Source organism: Ptiloglossa arizonensis, chromosome 9 (genome assembly GCF_051014685.1).
Source record: "Ptiloglossa arizonensis isolate GNS036 chromosome 9, iyPtiAriz1_principal, whole genome shotgun sequence".
Lineage (NCBI taxonomy): Eukaryota > Metazoa > Arthropoda > Insecta > Hymenoptera > Colletidae > Ptiloglossa > Ptiloglossa arizonensis.
The window spans coordinates 20,462,415-20,478,825 of record NC_135056.1 but is presented as its reverse complement, the minus strand read 5'-3'; the positions used below and the strand labels follow the sequence as shown (position 1 = coordinate 20,478,825).

Here is a 16,411-nt window from a genome sequence, read left to right as displayed (position 1 = left end):
CGCGTTGGAGAACGGAGCGGACAAATTCGTCGGCGTCGAGAGTTTTTCCACACCGGCGACCTTGGACCGTACGGACACGGGTGATTTTCAGCTCGGCCGTTTCGCGAAATATTTCAACGTCGAGCTGGAAGATGTAGATAAAGCGCGAACGTCCGAAGATGGTACGCGGCGTGTTTTACTTTTTCTCGTGGCACGCGGCGGTCGGGTTGGTTGCGAGCAATAACGCTCGCCGGATAGAACACGGGATAGAAATAAATACGCGAGGTTAGACAGGGCCCATAGATCAGCGGTATTCGGTACCGTCGGTATTCGCAACCTCGTCCTTTTTTTCCTCGCGTTCATCGATCGCTCGCTAGCGCGAGCACGGTCGATCTCGTCACGCGAGATTCACTTTCAGGGACGAGCTGACTCACGACCGGAGGAGCCAGCTCCTACTTCTCGGTTCGAGTCTACCTGGCCGGGCGATCTCGCGTTCGTCGTTGCCCGAAAACCCTGGCTCGCGACTATTAATTTTCGCGGCCGCTCGCCGCGATGGATCCTCGAAACCCTCCGAGCGGAATACAGGCTCGGAACGGTTCGTGGTTCTTCGATCCTTCGAAACGTTTCCGCTCGATTTGTCGCGCGCTCGAAATTCGCGCGGGCACGGTAATTGCGATTAATCGTCCGCGAGTATTGTTTCGGCGCGGTTACCTGCACCGGTGTAGCTAATTTCGCCGGTAAACGAAACAGAGAAGAGTAAACGGTTTTACGCGCGTACCGCTTGTCGCGCTCGATAATCGCGATTTCGAGCGCGCGCGTATCGTTTTAACGCGCCGCGGGCTCGATTCCGTTCGTGATCGAACGACGACGAAAAAGAACGAACGAGTCTTTGCGCGGGTACGAGTCGTAAAGTGCACCGGTTGCGGTATCTCGGTACCGTGGACGGACGGTATCGAAAACGAACGGTGACCGGAAACGACGGTCAGCGGAAAGATGAAACGTGTAGCGGTAGCGGGTCGTAAAATGGCCCGGTTAGCCGCGTTTAGAATCGTCGCCCCGGTGAAAATGAAAATACTCGATCAAAGGTTGGCTCGTTTTTGCCACGGGCGACCGACGAGGGAACGACAAGAAGGGGGTGATGTACGCCGTGTTCCCCGTGTGGCAGCACCGTATCTCTAATTTGCATTACAACTCGGGTTCCCTTGATAATCATAATTGCTGCTAACGGTAGTCATTAGCGAGGCCGTAGCCGCGATATTGCCTATCCGTCGGTAATCTAACGCTATGAAACAGGACGCCTCCGATAATTACAAAGAAGCTGTAACCACCAGGAAGCGGCAGGGTGAATCCCCATTAAGCCGAGATAATTTTATACTTTGTGCCGCGGCATTTTCTACGAGATATCGTTACGGCGACCAGCGGGGAAACCGAACGTATCGCGGTCTAGACATCGATCGAGGGTGAAAAAAAGAAAAAAGAAATCGTCTCGAAAAAGCGCGTCTAGACGTCGCGGTCGCTCGACTCACGGCTAGGCGACGATCGATGGATCTCGTTCCGTACCCGTACACGATTCCGTTTTTTTTTTCGAATTCGCAGCTCAAGTACAAACGACGGGTCTACAAGATGCTGCACTTGGACGAGAAACAGCTGAAGGCGATGCACACGAGAACGAACTTGCGAAGGTTACTGGAGTACGTGGCGAACAGCCAGGTCGAGAAGATCGCCAAGATGTGCAGCAAGGGACTGGATCCGAACTTCCATTGCCAGGAAACCGGAGGTAAAAGGCTCGCGATTGCCGTTTCTCGTTCCAACGCGGCCGAGAGAACTCTTCGCGTGCTCGAAAAGTAAATTTCGTCGAGAAAAGAGCCAAGGACGAAACGCGAGGTGACAAGCAGCACCGCATCTCGCGGATGCGTTCCTCGTTCGGTCATAATCGCGTATTCGTGTTCGATCGCCTTCGGGACGAGACACCGACCTCGAGGGCTCCGTCGACGACCACTGTCGCTCGGAATTCGCGTTCTCACGAAAAGTCTCCGTTTCTCTTGCAGAGACACCGCTGACCTTGGCCACGACCTTGAAGAAACCGTCGAAGGTGATAATAGCGCTGGTGAACGGCGGTGCCCTGTTGGATTATCGAACGAAGGAGGGCTTGACGGCGATGCACCGCGCCGTCGAGAGGAACAGCTTGGAAGCGGTGAAGACGTTACTGGAGCTAGGCGCCAGCCCGAACTACAAAGACACCAAGGGCCTTACGCCGCTCTACTACAGCGTCATCTACAAGACCGACCCGATGCTCTGCGAGACACTGCTCCACGATCACGCGACGATAGGCGCCCAGGACCTACAGGGCTGGCAGGAAGTGCATCAGGTTACGAAGTCGTTTCGATTCTACGAGATGCGCATTGTTTCGCGCAGCGCACGGTAGAAACGGAGCTTCGCGACTATTACTTTCTCGAGCAATTGCCGATCTAATGGGAAATCGCGAACAACGTGGCGCCGCTCGCATCTTGCGCGGCCCGATGACGACCGTACCGATACGGCTCGGAACCAGTTAACCGCATTATTAAAGCAGCCACGTTCAATTAATTCGCATACAGACGCGTAGATAACGTTTTAACGCTTTATCGACCAACCGGGTTACGCTCGACCGGACGCTGCACAGAGTTTGCGATCCGTTTGCAATTGCTTCGACGCGAACTCGCGAGTCGCTCGGTACGGACCGGGCGATTCGAATATTTTTCATTTCGAAACACCGCGAGTTGATTCTCGGTACCGTGTTATCGCGATCGATGAATTTCGATTTTTATCGGATACGCATCACCGTGATATCGAAACGAACGGCGCACAGTCTCGAAACAATATCCGAGGACGATCGGTATCGGGGCAAAGGGGGCTCTCGTCCCCCGTCGTTGGTACGCGCAAACTCGCGCAACGTTACGATCGACGAAACGTTCGCGCGATTCGAGCAATCCGCGATGTTTGTTTACGCGCGACGCGAGACGAGATTGAAAGGAGGGAACGTATCGAAGCTCGGTTTAATTATAATCGTCTCCCCTTCGATAATCGATACCCGGTGGTGTTCGCAGGCCTGCCGCAACAATCTGGTCCAACACCTGGATCACTTGCTGTTCTACGGTGCCGACATGAACGCGCGTAACGCGTCCGGGAACACGCCGTTGCACGTTTGCGCAGTGAACAACACGGACGCCTCTTGCATACGGCAGTTGCTGTTCAGAGGCGCGCAGAAGGACAGCCTGAATTACGCGAACCAGACGCCCTACCAGGTCGCCGTGATCGCCGGGAACATGGAGCTCGCGGAGGTCATCAAGAATTATCAACCGGAGGAAGTCGGTGAGTGGCCACGACTATGCGGGACCGAGATAGGGAACGTCGAAGGAGGAACGCGTAGCACGAAGGAGAGATCCGCGCGACATCCGCGAACCGACGAACGATCGAGTCGATCCTCTCCGAAACGTTCTCGCGGGAATCGATCGATCGATAATTCCGTACGCGGCCGGGCTCGTCTTATCCGAAACCCTTTCCAACTCGAGCCGTTGACATTGTTTCGCACTCGAGATTACGCGCGCGATACGACGGTTCCACCGGCGTACGAAAAAGCTACGCGGACCGCGTTATCTGATAAAACGCGGACTCGGATCGATCGATCGATCGGTCGATCGTTCGCGGGGATCTTTCGTAGCACGGTTTGCCTGGCATGAGCATGTACGTAGAGCTTCTTTTTCTCTTCTCAGACAACACGCTTGTACGCTTCTCCGTAGCGTAGAGTGTAGAGGATTCGGACCGATATTGGATAGTGTAAATATATCGATATATACGTGTGTATTTATATATATATACACACGTGTATATATATAGAAATACATACGTATATTAATTGTGCGTGTATCTGTGTCTCTCTGTGCTGTGTGATGATAAGTACGAAATTGTAAAAGTCTGGTGGTGATATTTGGTGGTGATGGTCTTGTAAGACGTCGAGTATCTTTGTAACGATAACGAGAAGTAACGACAAAAGTTTGATCGAACGCTTTTGAGTAACTAACGACACCGTAATCTTTGGATCGTCGTCGAGAGGCGTCGATGCTGTCGGATCGGTAGCATTCGAAACCGAACGGAAGAAGATCGATTCGAGAGAGAGAAAAAAAAAAAGAAAATTGAACATCCGGCAGCATCGAAGTCGCTAGAACCAGTTGATTAGCAATGTTTGGTAGTTTCGACGTTGTCGGGTCATTCCGTGAGTAATGCGGCTCTTTTCGGTACACGCGCGACGTTACTTCATCTTGCATCCCCTGGAACGGCAATTTGGTTCGAAAACGTTTCATTTTTCTCGCACACGCTCACACTCACCTGCGCGCGCGCGCACAAACACACACACACACGGTATTCTTTCGTCGAGGGTTCGAGCATCGCGCGCTGTTCGAATCCGCAACTTTTTCCGATACTTTTCGAGCAACGACGGTATCGATGACGTTTGGTCCCCGAGCCAATTTTTTTCGATCGCGGTCGAGTTTTTTCCAGAAGCGGCTCGTAAAATGCTCTCGGTTCGTACGTCATCGGTTTTCCTGCACCCGAGCTCGTCCTCCTCTCCAAGCCAGCCGAGTGAAATTTTATCGGGCGGTCTTTGCCACTGGTTCGTATCAACGACGTTCTCCGTTTCCTTTCGTCCGCTCAAAGTTCGTTTCTCGCCGCTACGGTTGCTTCGCTTCCTTTTGAAAACTCGCGCAACACCGTACCGTGTACGCTTTTACGTTGGAAATTCTCGAAATTGGGAAACACGTTTCACCCGTAACCGTGGTATTGTACCGAGCGAACGGACCGAGCGCATCGCGTCCGGTTTCCTCTCTCTGTCGCACGGAGCTCGAGAAACCCGCATTACTTGTACGATGATCCGATAGTTTGCGAGCGTAAGCGCGGCATGGTCGTGGGCCATTGGAATTTCGTCGAGTAAAGTGGAGAAGCGAGTAGCTGGTTCCGGCGGCCCGTGGACGGTGGTGTGACTCGGAGAGATCACCGGTTGCACGGTGACGCTACGGTCTCGAGCGAAATACGAAGGACCGTCGTCGACCGTATCGTACGAGACGAGATACGAGTCTTTCGGCGCGTGCTTCTCACCGCTTTCTCGTAGAGGGAGTAACGAAACGTTCGACCAGTCGCCGAGTACGAAATATGTTTCTGTACGTGCGTGCGTCGGCGGCTTGCGAGCCCGCTTCGGGAAAAGTCCTGCGGCGATCTTCGATCCGTGAAACGCCGAAACGTGAAGCGGCTCGATGTGCGAAGTCACCCGACCCGCCACCTCACGTCCAAATCTTCCCCCCGGGATTCGGATCTCGTCGAAGCGCGCGACCGTTGTTGGACGTTCGAAAGAAACGTCGAAAAAGTAACGAACGATGGTATCGGGAGTGACCTGTCCCTCCGAGGAAGACGGGGATACCTTCGGAGAGCGCCTACTTGTAAGGCTAAGTAATCCTTTCTTTACTTAACCTTGCAACCCTCGATTTTCCAGTACCGTTTAAAGGGCCGCCACGCTACAACCCGAAACGACGCTCGGTGGCGTTCGCCGGGACGTCGACGATGACCACGAGCTGCTCGGCCAGTAACTTGGGCACCCTGACCAGGATACCGTCCGCGGAACAACAGCACGGCAGCTCGGGAACGGGCGCCCCCGGAGGCAGCCTCACCAGAACGATCTCGGTGGAGCAGTACACGTCGAGCGTCCACGCGGTAACGAGAGTACCGTCCGCCGAGCAATACGCGGCCGGCAGCCTGACCAGAGTACCGTCCACGGAACACCAACAGTATCCATCCATCGGCACGCTCAACAGAGTACCGTCCGGTGATCAATACGCCAGCCCTTGCGCGACCGCGACCGGTACGGTTACCAGGGTATCCTCGTCCCTCGTCGAGCAATACTCCGCCCCGAACCTGACCAGAGTCCCGTCCACCGAACAATACCCGACCGGTACGCTAACCAGAGTACCGTCCACCGAGCAGTATCCGATCAGGACTCTGTCCGGCGAGCAGTACGCCGGCACGACCGGTATCGCGAGGACGGAGTCCCATCACGGCAGCCTCGGCAGAGTACCGTCCATCGAACCGACCAGAAACGACCTACAGAGAATACCGTCCGAGCAGCACGTGCCAACCAGATCCGAGCAGAACGGACATCGGATCGCGACGGACTACCAGAGCCCCAATTCGCTGAGGGATCCTAACGCGAGGTAAGCATAAACTGTCTTTGCGATCCCTCTCGCGAAATCGCGACCCTACGACCCCACCCTCGATTATTACCGTCCGAGACTCTCGACCGTGACCCCTCGTTCCACGAAAGCTCAAAGAGACATCCACTGCTCCGATTTTTCGGTATTTCCAGCCGACCGATCTCGAACCGTGCTCGAAGAGAGACCACCGTACATCCCGATTTCGCTCGACGACGATCACTCGCGCGCGTCCCTGCAAACGTTCTCGTACCCTCTGTCTACCCCCACGACCCTCGGAACGAATCTCGGACGGTATCGAGACGAAACCGCCGCGTTGAAGCAAAGACAATTTACGCTAATCTCGTGAGAATTTACCGAGCACCGGCTCGAACGATCCCCAACCTCGACGCTCTCTATACGCGTTACGCTCCCATTTCAAGATTACCAGCCAACGCGGAGAACTATCAGAACTTAAGAATGGAGGGTCTGACGAGGCTGCAAGAACACCGACTCGAGCTGCAACAGCGTCTCGACATGCACAGAACGATGGAGATGCCGCCGTCGCCGTCGCCGAGCAGCAGAAGTCTAGCTCCTTTCAGCTCGGCTAGCTCGAGCCTCTCCGAAGGCAGCAATCAACCGTCCGGCGAAGATTCCGCCAGCATCGTCACAGGTATACAAACATACACACAAACGCGCACGAACAGGTTTATTTTCTTCGACTTCTCTCGAAAGCGAGGGAACCGATCTTCCACGATAGCCACAAAAGATCCTCGAGATCCGCTCTCGTGAATTTTGGATACCAATCGAACGAACGAAACCTTCGAGGTGATAATTAAGGGAGAGCGAGAGAAAGAGTATTCGAATATGTTTCGGCGAGACTCGAACGTCGAACCATCACCACCAGAAATGGTAGGGCGAAGGTGGGACCAGCCGACACGTTACTCGGGACCACGACGACGACAACAACAATAACAACAACAATAACAACAACAACAACAACAACAACAATAACAAACAACCACGACGTAATCGTAACACCGCGAGCTTACAGACACAGCTGTCTCTTAGTTGGATGCAACGTCGGCAATCTAGAGTTTCGTTGTCGCAAACGGCCATAGTCGTTAGTCCGAGATTCTTTTCTTTCGTTTAGCGTTAAGGTAGCTTTACTCCGTTGCGAGTCTAGCGTTGCACGAAGTACGTCGGTCCGAGACGACCGAGCTTTGTATCGTGCGGCGAAAAGCTCAGCCAAGCGTTTTTCTCTGTTCCGTGACTTTCTAGACAAGAGCCTCGGCGACACGGCCTCGGACGTGATCAGCGACAGTTCCGGTGTCGGGACCTCGCAGTCGGACACGACGAATTCCCTCTCGATCCCCGGTACCACGGTGGTCTGCGTCGAGAGCTACAACAGCGGGATCCTGGGCCATCTGAGTATCAATCAAGGAGATATCCTCGAAGGTACTGCCGGTCCTGGTACCGAACGTAATTTCACCCGCGGTACGCGCAAGCTCGTTGATCGGTTCGAGCGCTCGAGAGCGCCCGTTCGTCATTCCCTGTGAATTTCTCTTTTGTAGGTAACACCGAATATTGAATGTTCTGATGGCAAGGGTATGTGTTTTTTTTTTTGTTTCATTATTTTGAACAGTCACGGGTGCTACCGACTGTGGCCTTCTCGAGGGAGTCCTTCGCGGACAGGGCACGGGTCTGTTTCCTGCGCACTGCGTGCAGGAAGTCAGACTGCGGCACACGAATATCCCGTTGGGCCCGCAACCGGCCAGGGACGGACGGAACCGAGTTTTGGGCCGTCGAGAATCGCAGCACAAGTATTTCGCCACCGCCCCTAGGTTGAAGAAACCGTGAGTCGGCTTTTATAGATTTCCGCCGGTTCGCGAAACGTTACGGGACAGAAATCGCGATACGGATAGTCGCGAGGTGAATCTTCGATCCGATCGAGAAACGCCCGCGCGCGGCCGCTAATTTCCTTTAACGTCGTAGCCTTGAGTGATAACGGAAACGATGCCGTTTGTACACGCGGGGATATAACCGTTATTCGATTCAACGATGTTGCAGCGTTACGTCGGAGCCTCGGACCGTGGTATTGCACCGCTCGAGAAAAGGTTTCGGTTTCGTGTTACGAGGTGCCAAGGCGACTTCACCTTTGATGGAACTGACGCCGTCGGCCAGGTACCCCGCCTTGCAGTACTTGGACGACGTCGATCAAGGAGGAGTGGCCGACCTGGCTGGTCTACGGAAAGGGGACTTCCTCATCCAAGTAACTTCTTCTTCATCTACCGCGCGTTCCTACGTTCTAACGTTCACCGCGAAACCTCAAACACCGAAACGCTATTTCTCTCGTGCGCAGATCAACGGCGAGGACGTTACCACGGCATCCCACGAACACGTTGTCGATTTGATCCGAAAATCCGGCGAGCTGGTCCGTATGACCGTGGTCTCGCCCATGATCAGCCTACCGAACTCCCAATCGGCAGCGATTCTGCCAACTAGTCAACCCGTACAGAGACAGTACGCGACCCTGCCGCGCAAAGGTAACAACAACGTGGTGATCGGCGGCACGCTCGGCAGATCGCCGGCACCGATGCCGCCGCGACGCGATCCGAAAACGACGCTGAGCGTCGGTAGGGCGCGTGCCAGGTCGATGGTCGCGGGATTGGGTAAGTTCCGATACGAATTCGTCGAGTCCGAAGCGATCGACCGTATCGAGGCGGAGAACGAAACGCTTGCAATTTTCCTCCGTATGCGACGCGCAGAAGGCGGTGGCGAGAGAGACGATCGCGACGAAATAACATCGACCGGGGCCAAATCGAGTAGCGCCGAATCGATACATCTCCCCCAACAACCATCCACCGGGCCCAACACCGGACAGAACACACCGGTGCAACCGAGAACGGCCAGTATCCGATCGAGACCGACCTCCAGCAGGATCACTGCCGCGGAACTGGAGGTACATACGAGAACCGCGAAGCACGACGTATCGGTTGCTCGATCATCGCGAACGACGCGCTTCTTGTTCTCCTTGAATGGCATTGCACGAACGGACCGATGCTTCAAGCTTTGTCCTTCCTTTTCTTCCAGGAACTATTTCAGCGGCAGCAAGGTAGCACCAGTGGTCAGTACAGCTCGTCCATGATGAGCTCTCACTTTCAGACTGGTCAAGCTACCAAGTCGCATCCTTCCTCGCCCGCAAAGACCGGCCGGGTATACGCGAGCGTAGCGGAAATGAAACGCAAAGGCAAAGTAAGAACACACACACACACGCGTGAGCACACACACGAACACACGTACACGTACGCAACCGTCCACCAACTTAATTCGTGTATTTTCTCTTTTGGTCTGCCTGTAGTTTGTCCTAAGACGACGTTCCTCGACGTCGAAAGCGTTGGAATAGTAGTGCGGTGCGAGATTTCAGTTTGCCTAGATCTTTTAACGACGAAATTGTCCTCTCCGAGGGTTTCGGATGCAACGATCTCGATTGAACGACTCTCTTGCCCGTACGAATCCTCGGAGACGGCAACGTCTTTCCCTCTAACCCTCTCCGAGAGTCACGTTTCCCCGTAACGATAATTTCAACGATGATCCGGGTACGTTGCATCGTACGTCCTTGTTGCAGCGACCAACCCTACTCCGACCGGCCTCTCGTAGATTTTTCGTGCCATTCGATTACCCGGTACCCCCCGTTGTTAATCGTTTCCAACCGTTTTATCGATATTCTGGTTCGACGCAACAGTTTCAAAGACTTCCTCGGAGATAACTAATAAAGCTCCTCGACGATGCATGCCAGGAGAGAAGGGAGGGGTGACGGTGGCTGTTTTTACGCATGTGTGTTATAGTTTTCTCGCAAGCCAGCACGAGTGTACGGCAAGGGGCGTTCCTGGTACGAGAGAGACAACGAGGACGACTTATATTACTGATCGAAAATACTTTGTTTCTAGCGCGTCCATGACTTGCATGATTCCAGGTGACTAAGCCATTTGCTAATGAAAATCCGATGCTCGAAAGGGCATCGGATATCACCTTCAGCTTTACGAACACGCCTCGCAGAACTAACGATGTGTATCCATGTAACGAACATTTTAATTACTTTGCTTTCACTTTTTTGCATGACCGTGCAACTTCCTCGGGTACCGTGCATAATAAGCCCCTAAACGCTTAAGTGATATACAACTGGTATTATTGCGTTCATCGAGATCGCGGTGCATCTCGCGGGCCTCGAAAGCTCGCGCTTCCGGGCTTCACTCGGGTCATTGCCCCTCGAAAGAAACGTCTCTTTCGAAGTCTGCCGCGCGCGGACCGCGAAACGTTCCACCGGGAACGACGCGAAACGTCGCGAGCTGTAGCCGACCTTCGATCGTTATCCGCTTCTCTTGGACGCTTCGTAACGGCCCAATTGTACATAGACTCTGCTGCGTGTTCGTACACAACGTAACGATTGTTCACGTTACGCGCAAATGTAGCGCGCGCTATGCGCCCGGCTGTTGTATCCGCGAACGCTGTACTCGATCCTCGTTCACCGAATCGTACGCGTCGATTGATTCGTTGGTTTGTTTTGCAGTCGAGCTCGAGAGTGCGCTTCTTCGGCGGATTAGGCGGTGGTTCCGATCTTCACAGAGACTTTCACAGTACACCGGACCTGAACGTGCAGGTCCAGTCGTCCGTTTTGGCTCCGAAAGGGCACAGAAGCCAAGAGGACGTGAACGCGTTGAACGGTAGAAACGGGCTTCCACCTCCGAACCATCCGCCGCCGCCACCACCGGTCGGGCAAGTCGTCAAAGTTAACGTGGGCGCGAACGTGCCGGACGTGGTCACGCCGGCTTCTGTCTACGATAATATGGCTCACATACAGCAAGTCAAAGGTACCGTACGAACGTTTCGATCCCGTGTCGCGCGCGTCCACGAAAATACCTATTCGCGAAGGAATCGTTGGATTCGGAAATTACGTTCCAACGTTGCGCGCTTTCGTACTTTGATTGTCCGTGTAACGATTAACGAGAACCCCCCCAAGAGCTACGATCGTACGGAGATCTCGACGAACCGACCCAGCTAATGCTCGTTATCCTCTGATGCGCAGAACTGGCAGCCGCAACGGCCGAGGGTGGTTACGGCGTGATGTCGAGCTTCCGACCGTCGAACAGCGCGAAGCTTTACGCTTCACCGGAGGACATGAAGACGGTGGGTTATCGTTCCCGTAGCCTACCGGCGCACACGACTCGCTGTCACGTGAGGAAGTCGCACAGCCTGCGCACCCCGAACAACACGACGTTCAAGCCGCTGAGTAACCAGCAGAACGCGAGCAACACGGTGGGCAACGGGAACCAAATGGGCAACAATCAGTACGCGCAGCCGTTGAAGACGAACAGAAGCCACAGCACCGCCGGTATCAGGGAACGAAAGAAGAAGGGTATCGCGGCGAGCTCCTCCGTGACGAATCTCTCGTCCATCGCGAGCAACAACGCGGGCGCGACGGTGACGAGCTCCGCGGCACCGCCGATCCCCGAGCCCGATTACAGCCTATCCGAGTCGGAGAACGACGAAGGCGAGGAGGAGACCGACGACGACGGTGAATCGGAAATCGCCAAGGAACTGGAGAAAGCCGCCGCGAGGGAGAAACTGGAGTCGACCAGGGAGACCTCGGGCAACTCGAACACGTCCGGCTCGAGTTCCTCCGGCAGTAGCTCGTTGCCACATTCGTTCAGCGTCGAGGAGATACAAAAGGTGAGGACGCAACTGAAATCGTCCAAGAGTCATCCGAACGACTTCCTGCTGCAACAGACGCAACAGTCCCTGGTCGAGGACGGGGACAACAGCTCGAGCGGGGTCAGTTCCGATCAGGACGTACCGGTGGGCCCTCCGACGGGTTTCGACGACACGACAGCGAGAAATCTCGCGAACGAGGCCGCTCAGCATACGACCACGATACTCACGGTGACGAACGCCGAGAAAGAAACGAACCCGAAGAGGACCGGTTACGGTGGCAGCGGACTGCTCACCAGACACGCGGTGAGCCTCGCACAGTTGCCGCCGCCGATAGAGGCGGACGCCGAGGAGCAGAGCAACGACCTCTTTGTGCCACCGCCCCCGGAATTCAACGCCGGGCCCTCGGCGGGCAATCAGGACGAGATGGTTTTTGCCCCTCCGCCACAATTCTGCGACAACAAGCAACAACAGCAGCAACAGCAGCAGCAGCAGCAACAACAGCAACCGCAGCAGCAGCAACCGCAGCAGCAACAGCAGCAGAATCGCGTAAAGATCATCGGGGCGATACCGAAAGTTACCAACAGCCAGGTGAAGGCTTCCGGTGGACGGTTGCACAACCAGTGAAGGAACGATCGTCGTGAACTGTCGCAATCGCGCGTGATCTTCGATCACCGATCGCCAGAGTCAATTCATTCTCTCCGTATTTAACCTTCTTCTCGCATTCGGAGATCGCTTTCGCGTTTCCGTCTCGTTCGCGTCGAGAATCGAAACCGCGACTCGGTTCGAGATCGCCGGGTACACGTACACGCTGAGAGACATGCGGCACACACGTACACGCATATATACGTACATACATACATACATACATACATACATACATACATACGTACATATACACGCACACACGCGCGTACACGCAGACACGGAGTTTTTGCAATAAATTTTTCACACGAAAACAGAACGCGTTCTCGCGCCGTAGGAGTTTTTGTAAGGAGCGAATGCGCGCGTCGTAGGCGATCGCGCGTACGCGGAATTAGTAGGAGCGATCGAATATTCAGCGAGTTTTTACCGTAAACGTAGAGAGTACGAATCGAGTACGAGCCGCAAAATAGTCAGAATCCCGTGTAGCCGTCTCGCGGAAATTGGCCTAAGGGTATTCATCCTGAAGAAGATCCACGAGCCGCGTACTCTAGCTCGTAATTAGAGAGAAAAGAGTGAGAGAGAATTTCTGTGCGTGTGAAAACGTAGCGAACGAATGTGTAGCGCATATCGGGGTTTGTTTTTCATGTTTCTATCGAGATCACGACGCGTGTTTAATACTTTTACATTTAACGACCTTTTAACGACACGTACACGCCCACACACACACGCACGCACACACGTACACACACGCGGGCGCGTGCTCGCACCCTTTCCCAGAACCCTCGACCCCCTCCTCTTTTTCCTTCGTCCCTGAGACGCCATCAATTTTCTCTCGTTCCACAGAAACAGATAGCAAAAAAAGGCATTTTCGACGAACGACGCATCGAGACACCGAATCGTCCCGATAATTCGGCTCGGTGCTCTTAACGAAGATTATTCGTTCGTAACGGGGATCGATTTCCCCGAATTCCTGTATTTCTTTTTTTTTCTCTCTCTCTCCAGCTAATCGCGACGCGCCTCGATGCGTAAACGTAATCGAAGATGCCCTTTACCGATGGGTTGATCGGTTGGTTGGTTGGTTGATTGATCGGTTGGTTAGCTAAATAGTAGAAAAGAAAGGAAAAAAAAGAAAAGAATCGCGCGCGATTGAGTTCGATTTCGTTTCTCTCTCTCGTGTCTAAACACTGCTCAAGAGCCTAATTACAAAGTTCTACTCGCAAAGTCATTAGAGATTGTTTCTAGTTTGTAATAACGATTAAATAGCGCAACGACGAGTATGAATTTATCGCTAAGCTCTCGTAATCCGCGTTAATAGAGGCGCACTGTACTACTACGTTAACGCACCAACATTATTCAGCTTGTAAGATAGAAATCGTATTCCTTCCAGATTCGAATCAGGCTCCTGGGAGCCGCGAGATGTCGCTGATTCTCCTTAATGCCCACGGGGGAATACGAACGATGGAAGATTCGGAGCGACGCGTGAATTTTCCGTTCTCTCGCTTCTTTTTCCTTCATTTCGCGTTCAATCGCGACAAGGGGAACGCGCGTTCCGTGTTCCGTTCGTTTCTGGTGAAACGACGGACGGAGCGCAATTACGTCGATGATTTACCGTCGATTTGAAAATTCCGTGAACCGATTGTTTTCCCGTAATCGAATCCCGCGTTGATTTAACCCTTTTGTATATAGTACAACACGTCGTATCGGCAAAACGATTCAGAGGCGTTGATAGACGTTCGAGCGTACGACGAAGAAAGATCTCGCGACTCTCGGTGACAGTGCTACATACTGTATATACCGGAACAACACTGCTACCGTAAGAAATGTACGAGCACGTACGAAACGTGTGCAAGTATGTAAAGTACGTGCGCGAGATTAGTTTAGTTTACTCGAGGGGCTCCGATACCGGGAGCCTTTTCGATCCACGGTGAACCTATGAGCTCGACGATACCTTGGCTTGTCCCTTTTCCCAAATAATTCCACGAAGGGCAATTGACCAGAACTTGTTCAATTCCATCGGAGAATCTTCGAGCTTCGAACTTGTGCAGGAAGCAATACGGAAGTTTTAAGATTATTTACATCGGAGCGTCGCGTGCCCAGTTACCTCTTTCTTCGCATTCGGAGCAACGAAAAAACGCATCGGTCTTGATCAACATTCTTGCAGGTTGCTTTTAAAAAATTAAGCACTTTATGAATTTCTAGTTCTCTCCAGGCCTTTTTTCCCCATAACGATTCCATCGAATCTGTGCTGCCACCTATCGAGTGATTCTATCTTAGGATTAGGTCCCGATTCTAAGATACGTTTAAACAAACGAGTGGGACTAAAATTCGCGTCGAATAAATTCTTTTTCGCATTGAATTTTCGGTGGTCTCTGTCGCGTTTGCTTCGCGACACTCGTTTTTTTCGTTCGTAAGAGCACCGTGTCTAGCCAAGAGTTCAACTTTTATTCAGATTCGCTTCACGGTCTGTCGTAAAACGCAAAATGCACGCACCAATTGGTTCACGTTAAATAAACGTAACTCTGTTACTCCGTTGCATAAAAAAAAAACAAGTCTAGGTGTCCTTATCGAATCCGCGTCCCACTTCCGATAAATAAATTGCGAGATGTCAGGGACGAACGAATGGATGCCACGAGGGACAGGATTCGAACGAGAATTTCAAGACGTGTAATTCAAACCGATGTGTACATACGTTTCGTTAGGGTGACTATTAAAACTGATTAAGAAGAGGAAGAACACGATAATCACGTTACCCAAAGGTCGTGAAAAGTATCGTAAAGTGTAACACGTGTTCTCTCGATGCGTGTTCGACAAGGACTGGTCCTCGAACGTAGCTCGGTCCGAAACCTAAACAAAAACGATCATCGACCTTGACGAGAAGCCGAAAAGTCTCCTCGTGTCGGAGCCCGTTGAGCGAACCAAAGTACTTAGTACATTTACAAACGTTCCGTAGATACTCGTACATTTCTTACACCGTGTATCGAATAATCTATAACGATGGAATGATTATTATCGTCGCATTTACGATCACCGCGATAGAGTCTAAGCCATTATCCATAAAAAAAAAAAGCAACGTCCTTCCTAATTATTGTTTCTATGCCTTTTCAAGTTGAAGAGAAAAAAGGAAAAAAAATGAAATCATATTCGTATACAGACACAGCGAAGTACGATAATTAAGTCACCGGCATGCTCGTCGAAGCACGATGAAAGAAAACACAGTTTCCGTGTCGAAGGGAATCGTATAAAGATAAGTATTGAATGTTCCTTAGATATTTTATTGTTTGTTTTACGATCGGTAGAACGCGAAGGATGGCTGTCGCGTTTGTATCGGTTTCAAAAAACTTTCGACGATCGACTGGTTGATTCGGGTCAGTAAAGCAATATTGTACGCATTACAACGGCTCGTGTAATAATAAACCGTTTCAGAATAGAGTTCTATCTTCGTTTGCGAATCACGGCGAACGGTTTTCGTATTATTGCCGGTTACGCGCTGATTTCCTCGTGCACGTTTCGTCGCGCGACACGTTCGATCCGAGATGAACGCGCCGCCTCCGCGGTAATTCGTTCTGTCGCGCAAACAGTACGTAGAGAAAGGTTGAATGAAGAACGAAACCTATAGTTAACGACATTCCTGCCAAAACTAATTATAATAGTGTATATTCTATCAAAATTTATGGAAGAGTTGACGCTGCACGCATTTCAGGCAAATGAGACGCGTACACGTTCCGTAACGCGTTATGCATTTTAATCGATTTCTTCTCGGTCGCTTCTACGAAGACGTTTGAAAATGTGATCGAACGTACAGGATTGCGCAAAGTACGCGGTAACAATTCGAACGAGGGTGATCCTTTTCGAACGAAAAATGATTC

General features: G+C 52.4%; 1 protein-coding gene across 10 annotated transcripts in view; it reads left to right on the top strand.

Moving 5' to 3' along the window:
• Prosap (SH3 and multiple ankyrin repeat domains prosap) overlaps positions 1–15,976 on the top strand; it is a 127,693-nt gene extending 111,717 nt beyond the window's left edge. For 4 of the 10 annotated variants that reach the window (XM_076320552.1, XM_076320550.1, XM_076320547.1 and 1 more), the window contains 12 exons: positions 1,576–1,756; positions 2,028–2,347; positions 3,066–3,330; positions 5,501–6,215; positions 6,635–6,864; positions 7,473–7,649; positions 7,837–8,047; positions 8,262–8,463; positions 8,554–9,153; positions 9,285–9,446; positions 10,762–11,062; positions 11,278–15,976. In XM_076320552.1, coding sequence (XP_076176667.1) covers positions 1,576–1,756; positions 2,028–2,347; positions 3,066–3,330; positions 5,501–6,215; positions 6,635–6,864; positions 7,473–7,649; positions 7,837–8,047; positions 8,262–8,463; positions 8,554–9,153; positions 9,285–9,446; positions 10,762–11,062; positions 11,278–12,527 — 4,614 coding nt within the window. In that variant the 3' untranslated portion in view covers positions 12,528–15,976. The remainder of the gene's footprint in view (positions 1–1,575; positions 1,757–2,027; positions 2,348–3,065; positions 3,331–5,500; positions 6,216–6,634; positions 6,865–7,472; positions 7,650–7,836; positions 8,048–8,261; positions 8,464–8,553; positions 9,154–9,284; positions 9,447–10,761; positions 11,063–11,277) is intronic. The other 6 variants (XM_076320556.1, XM_076320551.1, XM_076320555.1 and 3 more) reach the window with 4 other exon arrangements.
• The last annotated feature ends 435 nt before the right edge of the window (positions 15,977–16,411 follow it).